The 19,107-nt window shown below is 49.7% G+C and overlaps 1 protein-coding gene across 1 annotated transcript in view; it reads right to left on the reverse strand.

Moving 5' to 3' along the window:
- MGAT5B (alpha-1,6-mannosylglycoprotein 6-beta-N-acetylglucosaminyltransferase B) overlaps positions 1–19,107 on the reverse strand; it is a 72,442-nt gene that overhangs the window by 14,897 nt on the left and 38,438 nt on the right. The window contains exons 7-13 of the mRNA XM_031059908.1: positions 17,611–17,680; positions 16,423–16,592; positions 6,872–7,003; positions 5,416–5,549; positions 3,501–3,631; positions 2,868–2,873; positions 1,114–1,269 (exon numbers count right to left, since the gene is read on the reverse strand). Of these exons, the coding sequence (XP_030915768.1) occupies positions 1,114–1,269; positions 2,868–2,873; positions 3,501–3,631; positions 5,416–5,549; positions 6,872–7,003; positions 16,423–16,592; positions 17,611–17,680 (799 nt within the window). The remainder of the gene's footprint in view (positions 1–1,113; positions 1,270–2,867; positions 2,874–3,500; positions 3,632–5,415; positions 5,550–6,871; positions 7,004–16,422; positions 16,593–17,610; positions 17,681–19,107) is intronic.

Genomic DNA, 19,107 nt, shown 5'->3' on the forward strand with positions numbered 1-19,107 from the left:
CGGCAGGGCAGGAGAAAGAATTTTATAGATAAGGAACCTTGAGACTGAGAACTGAAGAGCTCTGACTCCGTATTCAAGCGCCGGGCTGGGAAAAGAGACTTTCTAACATATCTCAGGGTCACTCTGAGCAGCGAGAGGCCCTGAGACTGAGTGATTTTCCCCACAGGGAAACCTCCCAGATAAACCCACCAGCATCCCCTCTCTGCTGCTCAGCTCCTGCACACCAAGCCTCTAGTGGGGCTCAACAAGTTACGCTGAATATTCCCCCTTTTCACAGAGTTCACAGAATCACTGGGCTGGAAGAGACCTCCAAGATCATCGAGTCCAACCCAGCCCCAACACCTCAACCAAACCCTGGCATCCAGTGCCACATCCAGGCTTTGTTAAACACACCCAGGGATGGGGGCTCCACCACCTCCCCGGGCAGCCATTCCAGAACTTTATCACCCTTTCTGTGAAACACTTTTCCCCTGATATCCAACCTGTATTTCCCTTGGCGCAGCTGGAGGCTGTGTGCTCTGGCTCTGTCAGTGCTGCTGGAGAAAGAGCCCAGCCCCAGCTGAGCACAGGCACCTTTCAGGGAGTTGTAGAGAGTGATGAGGGCACCCCCAAGTCTCCTTTTCTCCAGGATGCACAACCCCAGCCCATCAACCACAGCCCACTTTGCACAGCCATGGAGTGTCCAGGAGCTGCAAGATCCCCCATGGTGATCACCACCATCACTTTGGCCCTGCATGGAGCTACATTGTTTTGCCACAGCTGTTTGGGCTGGTAAATCAGAAATATTTCCCCCAGGCAGCAGCTGAAGGCAACAGGGATGTGCCCACACCCACACACTCCAAGAATCTGGTTTATTTTTATCACAGCTATGAGGTGGAAAAAAAAACCAAAACCCACCTCATTCAGCAATACATGAATTAATGAGGCAACTTTGCACTCTGCCTGTGGACAGTCTGCAAGGAGAAACTCTTCAGACACATCTTGATCTGAAATGTGCTCTGCTTGGTTCCTGCCTAATTATCCCTCGTGGTTAATTGTCCCAGCTGGGAGTGCCTGCAGGCCTGGGAGGAGCACAGGTAACCGGGGACAGGGTCCTGGGATGGCCTCACCCACCTTTGCCTTCCTCAGCAGCTGCTGGAACTCGTGCTGGGGCAGCAGCCCGTGGTTCTTGACGAATGCTGGCACCTCGGGTGGCCTCTGTGTCTCATAATAAACAGTGCCATGGATCTCCATGTACTTGTTGAGGATGGCCAGGAACTTCTCCTTGCCCTGGGGAGGAAGGCAGACGTGAACTACACGAAGCAATGGGTCTGACCTCCTCCCCGTTGTTACAGGGAGGGGTTTAACTCTCAAACTGCTGTCCCAGAGCACCTTCCATGCTTGCAAAATCCCCACCTGTCCCTTCTCATGCCTTGGAAACACATCCTGGACTGCCCCAGGCTCCTGGAGAGCCCCAATGGCTGCAGGGTCCATCACTCTGATCATCAGGTTCCTGCCTCCCCTGTCCCCTCCAAGGGCAGCTTCCACTCTGGAGCTGCTGAATTAAAGGCTTCAGAGGGTTCAGAAGGAACCTGAGCTTGCTAATAGCCTCTTATTCCAAGTAACAAGTTCCAAGGATTTTCTCATTCAGATTTAATCCTGTTTCACTACCTGGAAAATGAAAGGGGTCATCAATTTTCTTCTCTTGGAGGCTTCCCTATTTTTGCTCCAAAGCATACTTTCTTATTAACAATTTCTTTACTGGAGAATTTTTTTGCTTGAAAAAACCACAAAGGGCCCATCCTTTGGATGCGGGATTTTCCAGTGCTGCAAGAGCCCCAAAAGAGCGAAGACCAGGGGGAATAAGGAGCTCTAAATGGGGAATTTGAGAAAACTCTGTGTACGTTGCCTTAAAGCCTCCTCAAATGCTGAATTTCTGCCCTCAGCCATGGATCCCTGGAATCCTCCAAGGCTCTAAGGCTTTCCCAGCTTATTAAAACTTCAGCTCCTATCGTGAGCCAGAGGCAAGAAGTTCAGAGGGATAGGAAATGAGAAATAAAGGGAAGGGAGGTTTAATGAAATGTTTCTAAATGTCAAAAACATCCTGCTCTGGAGAGGGTGTTTAGTCCAAGGCTGGTAAATGAGCACCTGGCTCCAGAAGATGGAGGTGGTCTGTGCCTTTCTAGACCTCAAAATCACTCAAAATAAGGAAAAACTCCTCTATTTCCTTTTTTATTCCACGGAGTGTACAAGATGGGAAGCAAAGGCCAGGCAGCCTGGCCTCAAGGAGCCCCAGCCTCTTCACCCAGCAATAAATGGCCCCAAATATGCAGTCTGGGGAAAACTGATGTTGTTTGTGAGTTCCGACTGAAAACAGCAAATGCCTGTAGCACCCTGGGTGGAGGGAAATGTCCATTCTGGGGTTTGAACTCTCTTTAGTGCCTTCCCAAATTACCTTAACTAAGCTCCAAGGAAACTTCTAGATAAGAAAGGTCATGGGAATGGCAGAAAAATAAGACAAGACGTTGCAGTTCTCCTAAAATGAGATTCAGTGGGTTTCAGTAGGGATTTTAGGGAGCCCCCAAGCCAGGCAGAGGGGATTTGCTGTCAGACCTGGGCAGGGATGGAAACCCCACAAACACCAGAAAAGAGGAGACAGCCTGGCTGGATCCTGGCTCACCACAAGCATCCCTGCTAATTAGCAGCTGCTAATCAGGAAAGCTGGGAAGGGGAGGAGGTACAGCCCCCACTGCATCAACCCACATCAATCCCAGCAGCTCCAGAGGACCCAGCCCACGTCAAGGCAAAGTCGAGTCTGACAAAAACCTTTTCTCTCCTGAGAAGAGGAGCAGAGGCAAAGCCCAGCAGCAGCTGGTGTGGTACAGTACCTGCAACTGGAGCAGCCCCAGGCGGTGCACAGAGGGAAAAATAGAAATAAATCAACAGACAATGAGAATTAGCTCCTTTTTACAGCCCTGGAAGGAAAAGCAGCTTGCTAGCTCTGGATAAGGCAAGGGGAGCGTGCACAGCCCCTCTGGAGATGCAGGGGCGTGTTTTGGGGGGTGTTTTGGGGGGCTGTCCCCATGCAGCGACCCACCCCTCTCCCCCAGGTGTTTCGGGCTCAGGGAGCACAACCCCTTTTCACAGAGTGCTTGAAAGCAGACTCAAACTATCCCCATCATAATGCAGCAATCACTGCAATTAATTAGTGGCAATCATTATAATTGATTACATAAAATCATCGATATGAAATCCTCAGCCTCAGAGCCTGCTGGGAGGAAGCACCACCCAGAGCAAGGAGCAGGGAATGGTGTCCCACCAGCCTCTCCCTGTTTGTTGGAGGCTCTGGATGTGGTCCCATCATTCCCCCAGGACCAGGACAAGGATGGTTCTCCACAAACACACCCAGATCTGCACCTCCACAGCTCAGGGTGAGATCCAGAGGCTGGGGCTGCCTCCCAGCCCTGCCTGTGCCTACCCCTGCCCGCCTGGCTTGTCCCCAGCAGCCCTAGGACACCCACCTTCCAGATGCTGGCCTCCTTGCCATACACCACGGCCATGCTGCTGACTTTGTTGGCCTTGATGAGCTGCTTCTCAGTCTGGTTGAGCTCCTCCGACACGAAGCCCATGAAGGAGTTGTCAGGGGTGTGAGCTGTGGGCACCAAGGGGAGGAGACAAGTGGCTGGACAGATGTTTTTTCGGGATGTCCCCAGGAGTGGGGATACAGCCTGAGATGAGCCTGGCTCCTCATGAAATGCAGGCTTCAGAACCGACTCAAGCAGCTCTTCACACAGTGAGGTGTTTTTAGGCTGCCAGAGGGGCTTCACACAGCCAGGAAAATGGAATGCTTGAGTCTCCCAGCACCCCCCCTCTTTCTTTCTCTCTCTCTCTCCTGTATCTCCTTTCCAACCCTTCTATCACATTTGCTGTGGGCACTCAATAAAGGTGCATTCATTTTGATTAACACTGAAATCCCCTCTGTGTTGTTTTTGCACGGTGAGATCAGTGAACAAACCATCACGACCTGTAGCAGGCCTACAGCCAGCAAGGGCTCCCTGGTGGTCAGAAGCCTAAGATAGGGAATGCCAAGTCATGGTGACTGGGCTAAAATCCCTATTCCGCCTTTGGACCCCTGCTTATCTCTCTCTAAGACTATAGGTCGCTTTCCTTTAACCCTTCCTATTGGACAATTTCCAAAACCCCTGAATCCTACATAAAGAGCTGCTTTTGTCCAGCTCGGGCAGAAGAACTTGTCACAGACATCTTTCATGAAAAATCCTTTCCTTAGGATTTTTTCTCCCGAGACGCCGAGAGGCCTCAGAAACAAAATGTAAACAATGATTATCTGCTGCTGTGGAATGCAACAGGTGCATCTGTGATTGGCCTCATAGATTAATTAATGGCCAATCACAGTCAGCTGGCTCGGACTCTGTCCGAGACACAAGTCTTTGTTGTTCTTTCTTTCTTTTTCTATTCTTAGCTAGCCTTCTGATGAAATCCTTTCTTCTATTCTTCCAGTATAGTTTTAATATAATACATATCATAAAATAATAAATCAAGCCTTCTGAAACATGGAGTCAGATCCTCATCTCTTCCCTCATCCTCAGATCCCTGCGAACATCGTCACAAGAGCTGTCACTGAGAACCTTCACGGAAGAATCAATAAAGACGCTCCTGTGGAACCCCACACAGACTTCTCCTCTCTCTGCCTGCGTCTCCCTGCCTAGGCACCTAGCAAGCTGAACAGCTGAAATCACAATGAGCTGATATCACTAAAGAGCTGATCTCACCTAAGCTTGCTAACGTTGTCTGTGGCTAAGAACTGCTTGGGAGCTCCGAACAGGACTGTGCTATCTGGTACCTGTGTGCAGCCTGCTGGTGTTATAAGTAAAAATTATGTTAAATTAGGGTATATTTCAATTATATTGTATTAATTATGTTATATTAATTGAATTATGTTAAGGAGGGTATGGAAGATCTGACCAATCATGCGAAGCCCTGCAGAAACGATTGGTCCAGAATGAATGGTGTTAAAGACCAATGGGAAGCCTGGAAATGGACCAGTCATCATGCAGAGCCAAAATGGACCAATCCCGGACTTGAAGGGGGCTATAAATGGGGGGAGTTTGGTTGGGTCAGGGTGTTTCTTGTTGGATACTGACTTTGTGGGGAAAACACTGTGCACGTGGGGGTAGCGCACTGTTCTGGTTTTGGCTCACTGTGTGGGTGCTTGGGCTTATCCTAGGTACTCTGTTCCTTGCAGCTATTTTAATAAATGAGAACCTCTTTCCCCAGAGAAAGTTTGGCCTCGTTCATATCCACAACACTGGGGACAGCCTGAACTCCAGCAAAAGTTCTCAATAAGGACCCGTGGTTTTACAAGTGGATCGTGTCAAGCCCCTGTTCCAGGCAGCCATGCCAGGCACCAGCACTCACGGAACATGGTCATGAACTGGCTGGGCTGCAGGTTCCAGTAGCCCCAGTTGGTGCGGTAGCCGCGCAGCGTGGCGTACTCCTCGTGGTTGTAGGCTGGCTCTGTCCCAAAGGTGTCGATGACCCGGACACGGCACCTGCGGGGCACACACCCACTGGGGACACCTGCTGTCCCCAGGAACCCTCGTCTCACCCCGAGCAGATGGAGAGGAATGAGGGGTTTGCCTTTCCAAACAAGCTGTGGGTCTGCTGGTGGATAAAACCAGCACTGGGAGATAAAAAAAACAATGGGGAGGATTGCACTGATTGATGAATGGAAAAAGATACTTGCTTTTACAAATAAACTGCAGGTTTGCTGATAGATGAAATTGGATATTGAAAAACAAAAGAAACATAACCATAATTCCATAAGAATTTTAAAAAAACCCATAAATTCCATAAGAATTAAAAACTAAAAGGGAGTGTTGTACATTAGAGGGGAATCTTTGGTACCAAGCATTTCAGGAAGTCTGTACCTCTCAAGTACCTCAGCCAATGGGGAAAAAGAGAAGGGAAATGTGGCCAGGAAATTGGGGTAAAAAGGAGGCTGTGCCCTCCAAAAATTTGAGAGACCCCAGGGGAATGCCCCATGGCCTCTCCCTTTACTTGAATAAAGTCAAAGGACTCCTCTGTCTCCTTTTTGGACATAAAACGTGTTTGTGGATTAATTTTCCTGACAAGAGGGTGCAGCAGCAGCCCAAGGAGCCCTTCCCAGCACTGCTCCCTCCTTGCAGGACAATTTCCCTTTGCAGGACCCTCAGCTCCCCAGCAGCTGTGAGAATGATGAACCTCCCAAAAGTTCATTATTAATGCCTTTCCCAATATCCTGGGAATGCTGAGGCAGGCACTACCAGCACAAGGCTGAGGACAGAAGAGGAAAAACAAGCAAGAGAAGAGCAAAACTAGCTGAATTCAAAAGCAAATGCATTTATAATAAAAGCAATAACAGAGCTTGTCATTTTTCTCTCTAATAAAATTGTGTAGGATAGTGGAAGAGATGGGAAAAAAATGTAATAAATAGCTGGTCTATCAGCACTAAATTAAATCGCAGATTTTCCAGGCTGGTGATGTACCAGGGGATGATGACATTTGTCTTGATGCTCAAGGAGCCAGGGATAGGGCTCCTTATAAATTCCCAAGGCTCACCCTCCCCTGGCTGCAGGAATGGAATGGAAGCACTCATCAACACACTGCAGGCACATGCAGGGTTTGGTCTTTCCCCCAACTCTCTCTCTTTTATTAAGGTTTTATCCTAAATACCTGAGGCTCAGAATGCCTCATGCTGTGGCAGCAGGGGACACAGCAAGGCACCAGGCAGGCAAAAATCAAAGGTAAAATCAAAGGGTCTGGCTCCTTGGGTTGGTCATTAGTCCTTGTTTGCTAATTAATGAAATGGAGATCAAGAGTAGGCTTTGCTTACCTGTATTTCTTAAAGGAGAGCCCCATGTGCTGCTTCATCTGCTGGAGGCCGTGGTAGTCGGTGTAAATCAGGTCGAAAGGCAGAGGACTGGTCAGGGGGCAGTTCCCCCGTCCTGGAGGCACCCCTAAGTGACTGGGGAGAAGCAGGAGGGATCAGCCCCCAGCACAAACACTCCTTTCCCTGCAGGAGCCATCAAACAGCTCCTCTTTGATGGAGGGGGAGGCAGATGGTTCTCCTTGCCCCAGTTTTTATTTCCCAGGCCAAAGATCTGGAGAGTCCTGGTCCCTCCCCATCTTTGCAGCTGCTCCAGCTGAGCTCCTGCTCCTCCCAGATGGACTGTGAGGCACAGCATCCCCAGCCAGGGCTCACCAGAGTCCCAGTCCCCACACACCCTCCCTTGGACCTCTCTTGTTGAAGACACCAGATTTCATTTACTTTCATTGCAGTCACACCAGTGACAGACTTGTAAAGCCACATCTTTCCTCTCCTCTCTGCCTGCAAGGTTCCCAGCTGAGCCTAAAGCTCCCTGTTCCCAGCTCCACATCCCTCCCAGCACACCCTGGAATGTCTCTCTTATTCCACTCCTTACCCACAACATCCCAGAGCATTCTCAGCTTCTCCTTGACTCTGCTGGCAATGCCTGTCCTTGGATGCTGGGCACATTTCATTCATAATTCTCACTTTTGGTCCCATTTATGAAATAATTCCATAAAACAGGGGGCAGCTGGGCCCGGGGTCTCACTCAGGGGGTTTCCAGCCAGTTCCTTACAAACAGCCACACTCAGCCCCTCTGCCCTCCTCCAGTGGATAAAATGCACTATGAAAATCCAGATAAACTCAACTGACAGTAATCTCTTTATCAAGACCATCAGTTACCTCGCTGCCAGAGTGAGATGTGATTAATCCAGCAAGATACAGGGCTGCTAAACCTGTGGTGTGTCTCTTTCCATTTCCAATTACCTCTGTGAACTGATGAATCCCTCTCTCCAAAGCTGTTCCACCAAGTGTACCACTGATGTCAGCCTGACAGCCCATCTGCTTGTCTGGACCATATTTCCTCCTTCTCAGAAAAAAAAAACCCTGTGACACCTTCCAGCTTCAGCAGGTTTCTCAAAAATCCATGTTGCTTGTACTTGTGATTTCCCAGTGCCAGTTTGCTCAGAGGCTGATTCACTCCGCAGTTTTAATGCTCCTGTATTTTGTTTTTCCTCCTAAAGATGATAATTCCTCATTCTCCTAGCTTCATTCACACCCAAAAAGCAACAGCATCCTCATGGAAAACCAAACTGCTGAGCTGCTTTGGTCCACCCAGGCTGTCTCACTCCCACCACGCAGTTGTCCCGTTCCGTTCTCAGTCCTTCCAACAAGGCTGAGGAATTCCTGGTTTATTTCACAAGTCTGAGCTCAGACACTGTGAAATCTCACCCTTAGCTCCTGCCTGCCAGGACGTCTGTCTTTGTTTTCTTCTGGGTTCTTCACTTACTCCAAACCTCTATTTGGAGATGGGAATTTATCCCAGGCATGCCTGTAGGTATTTTCTCTTCTCTAAGGAATAAAAGTTCTGGTCAGGCTTTACACTACCAGGCTTTGAATCTTTCCTTCTCTGTGACTTCTCTTACTGGTTCTCTCAATTTCTCAGCATTTTCCCTTCTGAACCTGAGAATTCCCTTTCCAGCCCTGCCTGGGATTTAATCTGTTCCTCAGCTGAAGCTCAAATGGACCCATGGTCCCAGGGTCCATCCTCTGAGGAACACTTCCATAAGGTCCTCAGCCCTTGCCAAGCCTTTCAACATTTCACTTTTCAATCCCATGGCTGCTTCCAGAGGGAATCAATGGCTTTCCCATCCAGGGAAAGCCAAGGGACACAACTGTCACAAATATTTGCTCTCCAGTCTCTCACTAACATCAGAAGGGGCCACACAGAGCCAGAAATTTGTTGGCCATAAGAAATATGATAAAGGGTTCTTGGTTGGCTCCTGGCCACACCTCCCTCTTCTTCTGAACCTGACCTGGAGGAAGATGCCTCTGCTCATTGCAGGGGTTTGGACCAGAAGAGCTTTAAAAGGTCCCTCTGAACTCAGACTTTTCTATGACTCTGATGTGGCTCCAAGTCCTTGAGCACTGAGCACCAAGATCCTTCTTCCAGCCCCATCCCAACCTGACACCAGTGCAGGGTCACCCCAAACTCCTGACCATGACAGGGACTCCAGAAAATGTGTAAATGTGGGACAACCTCGCAGGCCAAAGCCAGGAAAAACAGAGAATTTCAATTTAAGACAAAGAGCTGCTTTTGCAGATGCTTCATTGCTCTTGTCACAGGGAATCTCAGCATCAGCTCAGGGCAGCCTGGCCGGGGATGCCGCAGGGGGAACAGGTTGCAGTTTTGTCACTTTTATGCACAATTTTACATGACAGGACTGATTGGGAAGATGGCAGGAATAGAAAGGCTCTCACCTCCCACAGTCACCTCGGTACAATAAATAGGGCACCAAGGAGACTCAGTCTCCCGGGAAGGCTGAAGGGGAATTTTTAAGCCAGGATTTTGTAGAGATGGAATTCTAAACAACACATTTGCTCACACAGTGCTGCTTTTTCTTCAGTCATCAGACAAACAGTGATTTACACCAACCTGCACTGTGGTGGAACCAATCCATAAACCTTGTATTTAACTAAAAATCCCCAAACCATTACACTGTGCTTGCAGCACACACCATCCTCTAGCTGGTACATGTCACACAAGCCACTGCGCTACAAAATAATCTGTAATTTAAGGAAGCCCTAACCAAGCTTGACGAGGGGCTGCAGGAGGCAGCAATTAGTGTAACTCATACTGAAGCCTCCAAAAAAGTTCCCACCAGTAGGGAAAAGCAGGTCTGACTCTCCCAGCTCCCATCAGCACCACAATCTGCCACACATCCCCTCTCCAGGTGCTCAGGATTGCCACATCCATTTATACTCCCTGTGCCATGGCTGCGTGGCTGGAATAGCTCTGAGAGCAGGAGCAGTGCTTTGAGCAGAACATCTCTCCATTTATCCCCCTTATCCTCCCTAAACACTTTATAACCACTGATTTTAATATTCCACTCATGCAAATCCAGCCTGCACCTCTGAGATGGGGGCGGGGGGGAGAATTTTTTTTTTTTATTCCTCCTTATTTAAACATTCTTTATTCAGGCTTTCATCATTTGCCAGTTAAGTCAACTAATTTTCTACTAAACCCAATTTCACTCATGGTTGGAGTGCAATTTCCCTGATTTTTCCTCGTGCCATGTACTATTAATGGCGCTTGAAATTACGCAAATAAAATTGATGAGCGCAAACGCCGCCTTCGCCGCCAGCACAGCCCAGGGATCTGCTGGGGAAACCTCCCCTCCCAGACCAGCCATGGATGGTGACCAGATCAGCACCTCTGGCTGGTGATCCAGGGGTTTCTCCCATCCCAAACTCTGGATCAGCTGAGCCCTGGCTCCTCTCTGGGAGGGAGCAGCCGGAGCGGCTCCGATCCAAGCGGATGCCGAGCTCGCCTCTCCGCCAGCTGCCTCCACCAGCTGTGCCTACTCCAGAATAAATCTCCAGCAGCTTCTTGTCCTGCTATTTTCCTCTCAGAGGTACTTTAATCAGCCAGGGGACCGTCCCCTCCCTGGGCATGGTGCAGGCGCTCTGGAGTCAGATGACTGCAGGGTTATCTTTACATCCCATTGACCTATTTTCAAATTAACCCAACGTTTCTTTCTGCGTTATCACTCCTGGTGCTGAGAAGTCCAGCACTAAATGGATCTCGTGGGCATCTCCTGGCAGCCTGGCCAATATTTTGTATTATGTTTAATTGCATCTTCTCTGCCCACATCTGCTGCTATCAGCAAGGCTGAGAACAGAGCAGGGATGCTGTTCTCCCTGCTCCCTCAGCTGCAAGAGCCCAGCAGGCACAGGGATGTTATCCAGGGATTAAAGGTGCCAGAGCCAGGTCTGAGCAGCTCCCAGGGGTCTGTGACAACCCCATGACAACCAACAAGTGCAAATCTAAGCCACAAAATGAATATCCTACTGCCTGCCTTCTGCCCCAGCTCTTCCCCTGCTGGAATGAACCCTCACTGGAAATGAGGATTTCCAACCAATTTCAGCATCTGCAATGGTTTCACTTTTGCAAGGTGCACCAGGACTGTTTCTCTGGTCCATCATTGATCTTGTATGACACAGCCCTACCCATCGAGGGAGGAAGTTCAGTAATCCTTTTATTTATTTACAACACCTGGAGATGCACAGGACGGTGCCAGAACAAACACTTCTTTCTGCTCGGAAACTCAGCAAATATGAAGGAACTTCCCAGGAAAGGAGAAATCAATACTTGGATTCCTGCAGGGAGCAGCAGAAACTGAGCACTCACGTGCTGGTAGTGCCTGGGCAGACCCTGGGACAGATGAGCTGTTCTCCTGCTGTCCCAGCTGCTCCAGCAGCTCCAAAAGAAAGGAAGAAATCCTTTTTTTGGAGGACAAGATCCCTGCTCTGTGAGGGTGGTGAGGCCCTGGCAGAGGCTGCCCAGAGCAGCTGTGGCTGCCCCATCCATGGGAGTGCCCAAAGCCAGGTTGGACTCGAGCACCAGGAGCACCTGCTAAAGGCTGAAAGTTCTTCCCCATGGTGCAGAGCTGAGCAATCCACAGCTTTTCCCTGCAGCTCCATCAGGATCACACAGAACCAGCCACTTCTGGCTGTTTCCACAAGCAGTTCCTTTCTCTCCCACACAACAGCAGGACTGGTTTTGCCAGCTGGCGAAGGGAGTGAAGCCAGAGCCTGGGCATGGCGCAGGTTTTCATGTGAACAGATGTGAGACAGAAAGATGGCTTTAATCTGCCAGGAGACAATCAGAAATGTGCTTTCTGGACATGGTGTTTCCATCTGAACAGCCCTTTTTGCAGCCTGAGCACACCTCAGTGAGCACAGAAAGAGCAGGAAAATCGCAGCTCTCGCTGTGTGCCAGGCACTGAGAGGAGATGGGGCAGTGGGAGCACAGCCAAGTCCCACCACAGCTCCAAGGCTCCATCCTCCCCACCCCAGCACAGCACAGGGAGGGTGGCTCAGCACCCAACCTGCTGGCCACAGCAGGAAAGGGCTGCCAGCACAGGACACAGGCACGTGCTGCAAATCCAGTGCTTTGCCAGGACTAGAATTAAGAGTCCAGAACTTGACACAGGAGCAATTAAGCTCCAGGAACGCTTTGTAAAGCCCTGACCCCAAGAGGCATCAAATCCCATTTTCTTCGACTTTCTGTCCTGCTTTATGAGCAGTTAATTTCGAGGGGACCATTGAGAAAATCACCTGTCAGTGCTTTTCTGAACTCCCCAGCAGCTCACAGCTCTGCAGCCCCTTCTCCCCCAGCCTCTCCCTTAGCCCCAGAAAAGCAGCTGGACGTGCCAAGATGACCACTCCCATGGCTCAAGGATGAAGGTAGGAGCTGGAGCATCCAGGAGTGCCCCTTGTGCTGCTCCTCCCAGGGAAAAAAGCTGAGAGGATCCTTCCTGCCTGACCCCAGGGCACGGGTTTATTAAAGCTTTTTTTGTGGGCACAGCCATTGCTCCAAAGTGCTGCTTGTAATTTTCCAGCATCTACTCATGAGCTGCCTCATTAACAACCCAGCTCAGAGCTTTCAGGCACTTCCCACTCCTCCCCTAGCAAGCAACAACACCAACACTGGCCTGGATTCTCACCTCCCTGAAAGCACTTTTGGGCTACCAACACAGCACCAGGGATCTTCAGCATGAATCAAGTGTTGCTGTTCAGATTTGGGGTTCAGCTTCTTCTCTCCCTGCTTCAAGACAAGGCTCAAAATGCTGCTGGCTGCCCACCCAGCACAAATCTCAGAGAGAAAACAGCTCCTGGCTCCCTGCTCCAGCTCGGCAGTTCATTTTCCTTCTGGGAAGATGCACGCAGAAACACAGAATGGTTTGGGTTGGGAGGGAACAGATAACCCTGTGATTCACCCCTTACCTCTCCAGAGGCACCAGAAGCAGCTCACAAATTCACTGGGAGTTCAAAGGAGAATAAACACCTGCACTTAGCTCAACTACAGGAGAAAAAAATAGCCCCTGGGTAGGAATCAACAGTGGAATTCACAGATCTTGAAAGTCTGCAGTGGGTAAAAGATAACCCAAATAAACTGGCCCTGAAAAACCAATCTGTGATCTCAGACCCCACAGGGACATTTCGACAGTGCCAAGCTGAGCTGGGGATGAAGCCTGCAGATTCCCTGAGCTCCTTATCTTTGTTCCAGATTAACATCAGTCCCTAAACCAGAGGAAGAAGCATTTGACACCCCTGTCCCTCACTGCTGGGCAGGGAGAGGTGCCCAGCACACACATGGGTGTCACACTCCCAACATGTTTTCACCCCCAGCCCTCCATCACCAGCTTTTTTGACCAGGGCCTTACTTCTACTCCTTCATTTTCTTGATCCTCAGCATTCTGACCCACTCCAGACCACCTCCAGGCACTGCTGCATTGCAATCAATACAGATGCTAATCATGAACAGCTCTGATAACCACTGGCTGAAGTGTATGCAGGCAAATCTTCCAGTGATCCCTTGCCAATGATCAATACACGCAGAAAAATCAGCTCAGAAATTTGAAGAGCCAAAAATAAAAATAATCCAAACCAGGAGAGAGGTTAATCTGTGCTGAATAATTTATGGGCTCCAGTGAAGGCTCTGCTGGGCTGGAGCAGCTACAGCTCCCAGCCATGAAAAGAGCAGGGGTTGCCAAAGAAAAATACACAAGGATGGAGTCAATGTTTCACACTGCTGGAGCAAAATATCCCCAAACCCACCCCAACACTGCTCAAGGTCAGCAAGAGACAGCCAGGATGGGAGAGGACAAATTCAGGCTCACTCTACAGAGGTGCAAAGCTTTGCTGCTTCAGGGGGGTGCAGGGAACAGGAGGGACAAGGAAGCAGAGTGCCTGGGTCACCACTTCCCCAAGGGACAGGGATTTAGCTTTGCTGCATCCCCCAGCCCAGCTCCAGCCCTTTGTGCATCCCTGGCTCTCTGCAACCCCTGCCCAAAGCTGTGGCTACAGGTAAAACGCCTCCAGGCTTTAAGGAAGAGGCCAAGATTAACTCTTAGCACACCTCAGGACTAATTACTCATGTTCTGCTAAGCCTCCCACTCGCTCCTGGTCACAAAAGCTCTTCCCAGCACTGCTCAGAGGCAGCAGCCCAGCAGCAGGGATGTCACTGACAGATCTGCAGGATCCAGCAGCAGGATTGCTGGCACCACTCATTCCTCTGCCCCCCTGTGTGACACCCACGTTAACCCATCTCCTGATGGGCTGCATGAAGGTGCCAGTGGTGACCCTCCAAGCACTGGGCTTGGTCTCCACAGGGACAGAGGGGACACGGTTACATCCCCAGCTCCTGCCTCCACTCACCCCAGCCCATTGAGAGGAACAGTGGATTTGTCTTTCCAAACAAGCTGTGGGTCTGCTGGTAGATAAAACCAGCACTGGGAGATCAAAGAAACAATGGGAAGGATTCCACTGATTGATGAATGGAAAAAGATATTTGCTTTTACAAATAAACTTTAGGTTTGCTGATAAATGAAACTGGACATGAAAGAGGAAAGAAACAATGAGGAAGAAAAACCCCTAAATAAAACCCCCTATCAGAATTAAAAACTAAAAGGGAGGGTTGTACATTAGAGGGGAATCTCTGGTATCAGGTGTATCAGGGAGTCTGTACCTTCCAAGTACCTCAGAAATGGGGCAAGAGAGAAGGGAAATGTGGGAAATTGGGATAAAAAGGAGGCTGCATCCTCCAAAAATCTGAGGCCCCAGGGGAATGCCCCATGGCCTCTCCCTTTATTCGAATAAAGTAAAAGGACTCCTCTGTCTCCTTTTTGGACATAAACTTCTGGTATTTGTGGATTAATTTTTCTAACACCATCAACATGAAAGTGAGCACTTGATGTGGGTGTCCAACATTTAAAACATCACCAAAGGCAGGCACAGGACACGTGTTTGGGGAGGTGGGGACAGTTTCTGGGACACTGAGAAGGGCAAGATGTGCAGCCCCAGCCTGGCTCACTCACTTCCCATCTCAGCTACCCAGGGGAAGAGATGGAGCTGCTGGTCCCAGGAGTCCCAAGGGACACATCCAAATCTGCATCAGAGGAGCTGTCATCAATGAGAAGTGACCTCAGGTTTCTGGCAAAGGTAAAATACTCCAGGCAGCAGGGCAGCTCTCACAGCCAGAGTCACTCACAGAGGGAAACGGGTGCTGCAAAAGCTCCCCGCCTCCCTAAACAGCCACCATGAGGTTTGTCATTATAAAACACAAACAAGAACCACACAACGACAACAACACAACCCTCCCAGCCATTAACTCCTTTCATCCTTGACTACACGGGTATTATTTAGCATGTCACTCCCACCTCTTTGAGGAGATGCTGCCTCTTGCATTAGGACTGGGATTTTTTTAAAGTTAATTAGTTAGGAGCTAATTCCATCCATTAATTCTGAATGCTGCAAGGGCTGGGTTGGGGGTTTTGTTGTTTTTCTCCAGGATTGTTGGGTTTTTTTCACTCCCTTTTCAGCATGGCTCATTACGTGGCCGATGCTGGCTTAGACATCTCCCAAAGCCTGCCCAGTCCCCGAGGCAGCTCCAGGCTCTTCTTGATTTATAACCCATCTAATTTGCAATTTCCTTGGTTCTTGCCCTCTGATCAGGAGGAGAACAAACCTTATGAGGTGACAGAAGGCAGCAGTGTCAGCCCAGTAATAACAGAACAGCATCAGCAGAGAGGAACAGGGCCTACTGTTAGCTTCTACCTCTTTTTCCATCTAATATTGGTCTCTCTTGGAGACTCATCCTGTGTTGCCCCATGGCAGAAAGAGACAATCCCTCTGTGGGAAGTGCCTCCAGCAGCAGCAAATCCCCCCAGAGGTCCCCAAGTCACCCTCAGCATCTCCTGAGGTGGGACAACCTGGGGACCACCACCCCCTTCAAGGGATGCACAGAAGGGTGGGAAGGGAAGGGAAGGGAAGGAAAAAGGAAAGGAAAAAGGAAAGGAAAAAGGAAAGGAAAGGAAGGACACTAACTTCTCAGCCACCAGCAAAGCCCCAGGGGTTTTGTGCAGCCATGCATTGTGGGAAGAGCCAGTGACCTGCAGGACACCTGCACCTTGCAGCCACCTGGCCACCAGCCCAGCAGGGAGCATCCCTGGGGAATTGGCTGGCAAAGGGAGCTTTCCCATGGCCAGCTCCAGGCAGGTGTCAGTGGACACAGGTGATGCTGTGTGCTGGCAGCAGGGAACCTTTCTGCCCAGATCCAGCACTGAAGCCACAGGGCAGAGCCCTGCTCCAGATATATCCACATCAGCTCCATGCAAAGCATCACCATCAGTCCCTCCCACTTTCCTGGGATGCAGAAGGATGGGATCTCTCCTAGCCATGACACTGGTGGTGCAGTACAGCACCAGCACTGAGATGCAGGAGGGCAAAGAGCCTCCCCCAGCCTTCTCAAACCTGCTGCTTCCTCCCAAGCCCTCATGCAACCCAGCACTCACCTCTGCAGCTCCTTCAGGGAGACTGTGACCCTCAGGCTGTGTCCCAGCATGAAGAGGGCAGCCAGGATGTCAGCCCACTGCACCATCTCACCCAGAGGGCCTCCCTTCAGCACCCGTGGGCTGAAAACGTCCCCTGACTCCTCTGTCAGGAAGCCAATATGGACAAGGATCTGCAGAGACAAGGAGAGGAGTCAGCACTGGGGAAAGGGACAATCTGGGTTTTCCAGCCCAGAATGACTTATGGTCCCTGATTCCCTCTAGCTCCTTTGCAGGCTGTAATTACTCAGGGAGCTCAGTCAGGTGTGCAGACAAATGAGCCATGTCCAATTAGCACAGACCCAATGGCCAGAGCTTGGCCCTTTGACTGCCACTCGGTGTCCCGGGGCCTGGCTCGTGCTCTCCATGTACATCCACGGGCTGGAGCTGGATTTCCCAGCACACAGGGGCCAAAGGCACAACAGAAACACCAACAGGAGGGCCAGGAACCTCAGCTATCCTCAGAGGAGACCTGTCACACTCCAATGGCAGCCAGACACCATCTCCACCCACCAGGACCCGTTTCCAAAATCCACCCCACTGCTCAGCAACACCAGTCCTGCCACATCCCAAATGCCTGTGGAATCATGTCTATGGACAAGAGACCAACCCAACAGACCAACCCTACAGACCCACACGTGGCATTCAAATTCTCTGGAAAAATCCTTTTGCCCAGGATTTTTCTCGTGGGAAGCTGAGAAGCCTCAGAAAAAGGAAAACAATTCTTTTCTCATTTGCTTCTCCTCTGTTTTGCTCATGTGGAATGTGTTGGGAGATTGTTTACCCACAGGTGATTGTTTCATTGGTTTCTGCTGTGAGTTGTTTTGACTCTTTGGCCAGTCAGGGCCAAGCTGTGTCAAGACTCTGGAGAGAGTCACAAGTTTTCATTATTATCTTTTTCACCTTCTGTAAGTATCCTTTCTGTATTCTTTAGTATACTATAGTTTAGTATTCTTTGATACAATATAGTATGGTAAAATAATAAATTAGCCTTTTGAGAACATGGAATCAGATTCATCATTCCTCCCTTCATCGGGGCACCCTGTAAATACAATACCCACGTGCTCCCATAAATGAATTTCCCTCCCAGCTGTCCCCGGGCTCAGCCGCCCCGAGTGTCCCCAGGCTCAGCCGTCCCGAGTGTCCCCGTACGTGTTTCTGGTCCCGCTGCCGTCCCGCCAGCCTCTGCTCGAGTATGCAGTTTAAAGGCAGCAATAGCTCCCTTCAGAAGACAACCCTTACCTTAACTACGTTGAAAATGTTTTCTGGTCCAATGGTCATGTTGGATAACTCAGACACCCACCCAAACCTTTCTTTCATTTTGTTCAGCAAGTAGGAAGTGTCCTCCAGGAGCTAGTGGAGTCCCTGGGCTGCCCCGCGGCCTGGGGGAGGTTTATCCATCTCAGCAGAGGAGATCTGAGCCCTTCCTGCTCCCCTGGAGCCGTGGCAGCTCCTCCACTTCATGCCCCAAATCCAAGAGGGATCCCACTGCACTCAGGGCTCCTCATGAGAACACAGATTGCTCAGGAGAGGAAAGGCATGGAGGAGATGAGGCCACAAAAATGATCAGAGGGATGAAGCATCTCTGCTCTGAGGGAGCTGGGGGTGTTCAGCCTGGACAAGAGAAGGCTCCAGGGAGATCTTCTTGCAACCTTTCCATACTTATAGGAACTTATAAAAAGACAGGGACAGAATTTTTAGCAGGGCCTGTAAGAGCTGAAATGAGGGATGCAGGACTCCAGGCTGCTCTCCAAAATGCAGTTTATTACACCCAAGATGTCACAGCAGTCCAGGGTCATGGGTGACAGAGCCTGTGCCTACAGCTGTCAGCTCCAGCTGCAGGCAGCCCTGGGGACCCTTTGGTTTTGGTTATATTGCATTATATACTTCTCTTTGCTGAGCGTCTTAATACAGTAGATCCAGTCTATACCTTAACTGTTATCTATAGCCTATCATAACTACTATAATTACCAGATTCATGTTACCGTTCTCCGATCACTAAAAGTCAGTACATTACAGTTTAAGCTCGAAGTTGTTTTTCAGTTTTCTTGCAGTGGAAAATTCTGAGGCCTTTTTTCTACTTGCAACATTTGATGACTTGTTTGCCTGTGCTATCTTTCTGCTTGGTAAAAACATCTTCTTGCTTGAGGTGGGTTTATCCTTTGCTCTAAGCCATAAAAACCCCTTCTAACTAACACACCCTTTGCCTCCTTGGTTATCCAGCAAGACTGGCTCAGCAATTCTTTTCTTCTGTATCGAAACTTGCTTCCATCTCTATTCCTTCATCAGACTCTACATTAAAAATCTTTCTGCTAAGCACACATATCTGTGAGACTTTCTTGTCAAACTTTCATCCTTCCCAACAAGGGCCTGTTGCAACAGGACAAGGAGTGATGGCTTTAAACTGAGACAGCTGACTTAGAATAGATATAAGGAGGAAACTTTTCATGATAAGGGTGATAAAACACTGGCACAGGTTGCAAAGAGAGGTGACGGATGCTCCATCCCTTGAAACACTCAAGGCCATGTCGGGCAGGCCTTGGAACAACCTGTTGTACTGCAAGGTTCCCTGCCCACAAAGACCCCTTCCAACCCCAACCACCCTGTGATTCTGTGAAAACCCACGTCAGGCACCATGGCCCTGCTGAA

This window comes from Geospiza fortis, unplaced genomic scaffold (genome assembly GCF_000277835.1).
Source record: "Geospiza fortis unplaced genomic scaffold, GeoFor_1.0 scaffold244, whole genome shotgun sequence".
Taxonomy (NCBI): Eukaryota; Metazoa; Chordata; class Aves; order Passeriformes; family Thraupidae; genus Geospiza; species Geospiza fortis.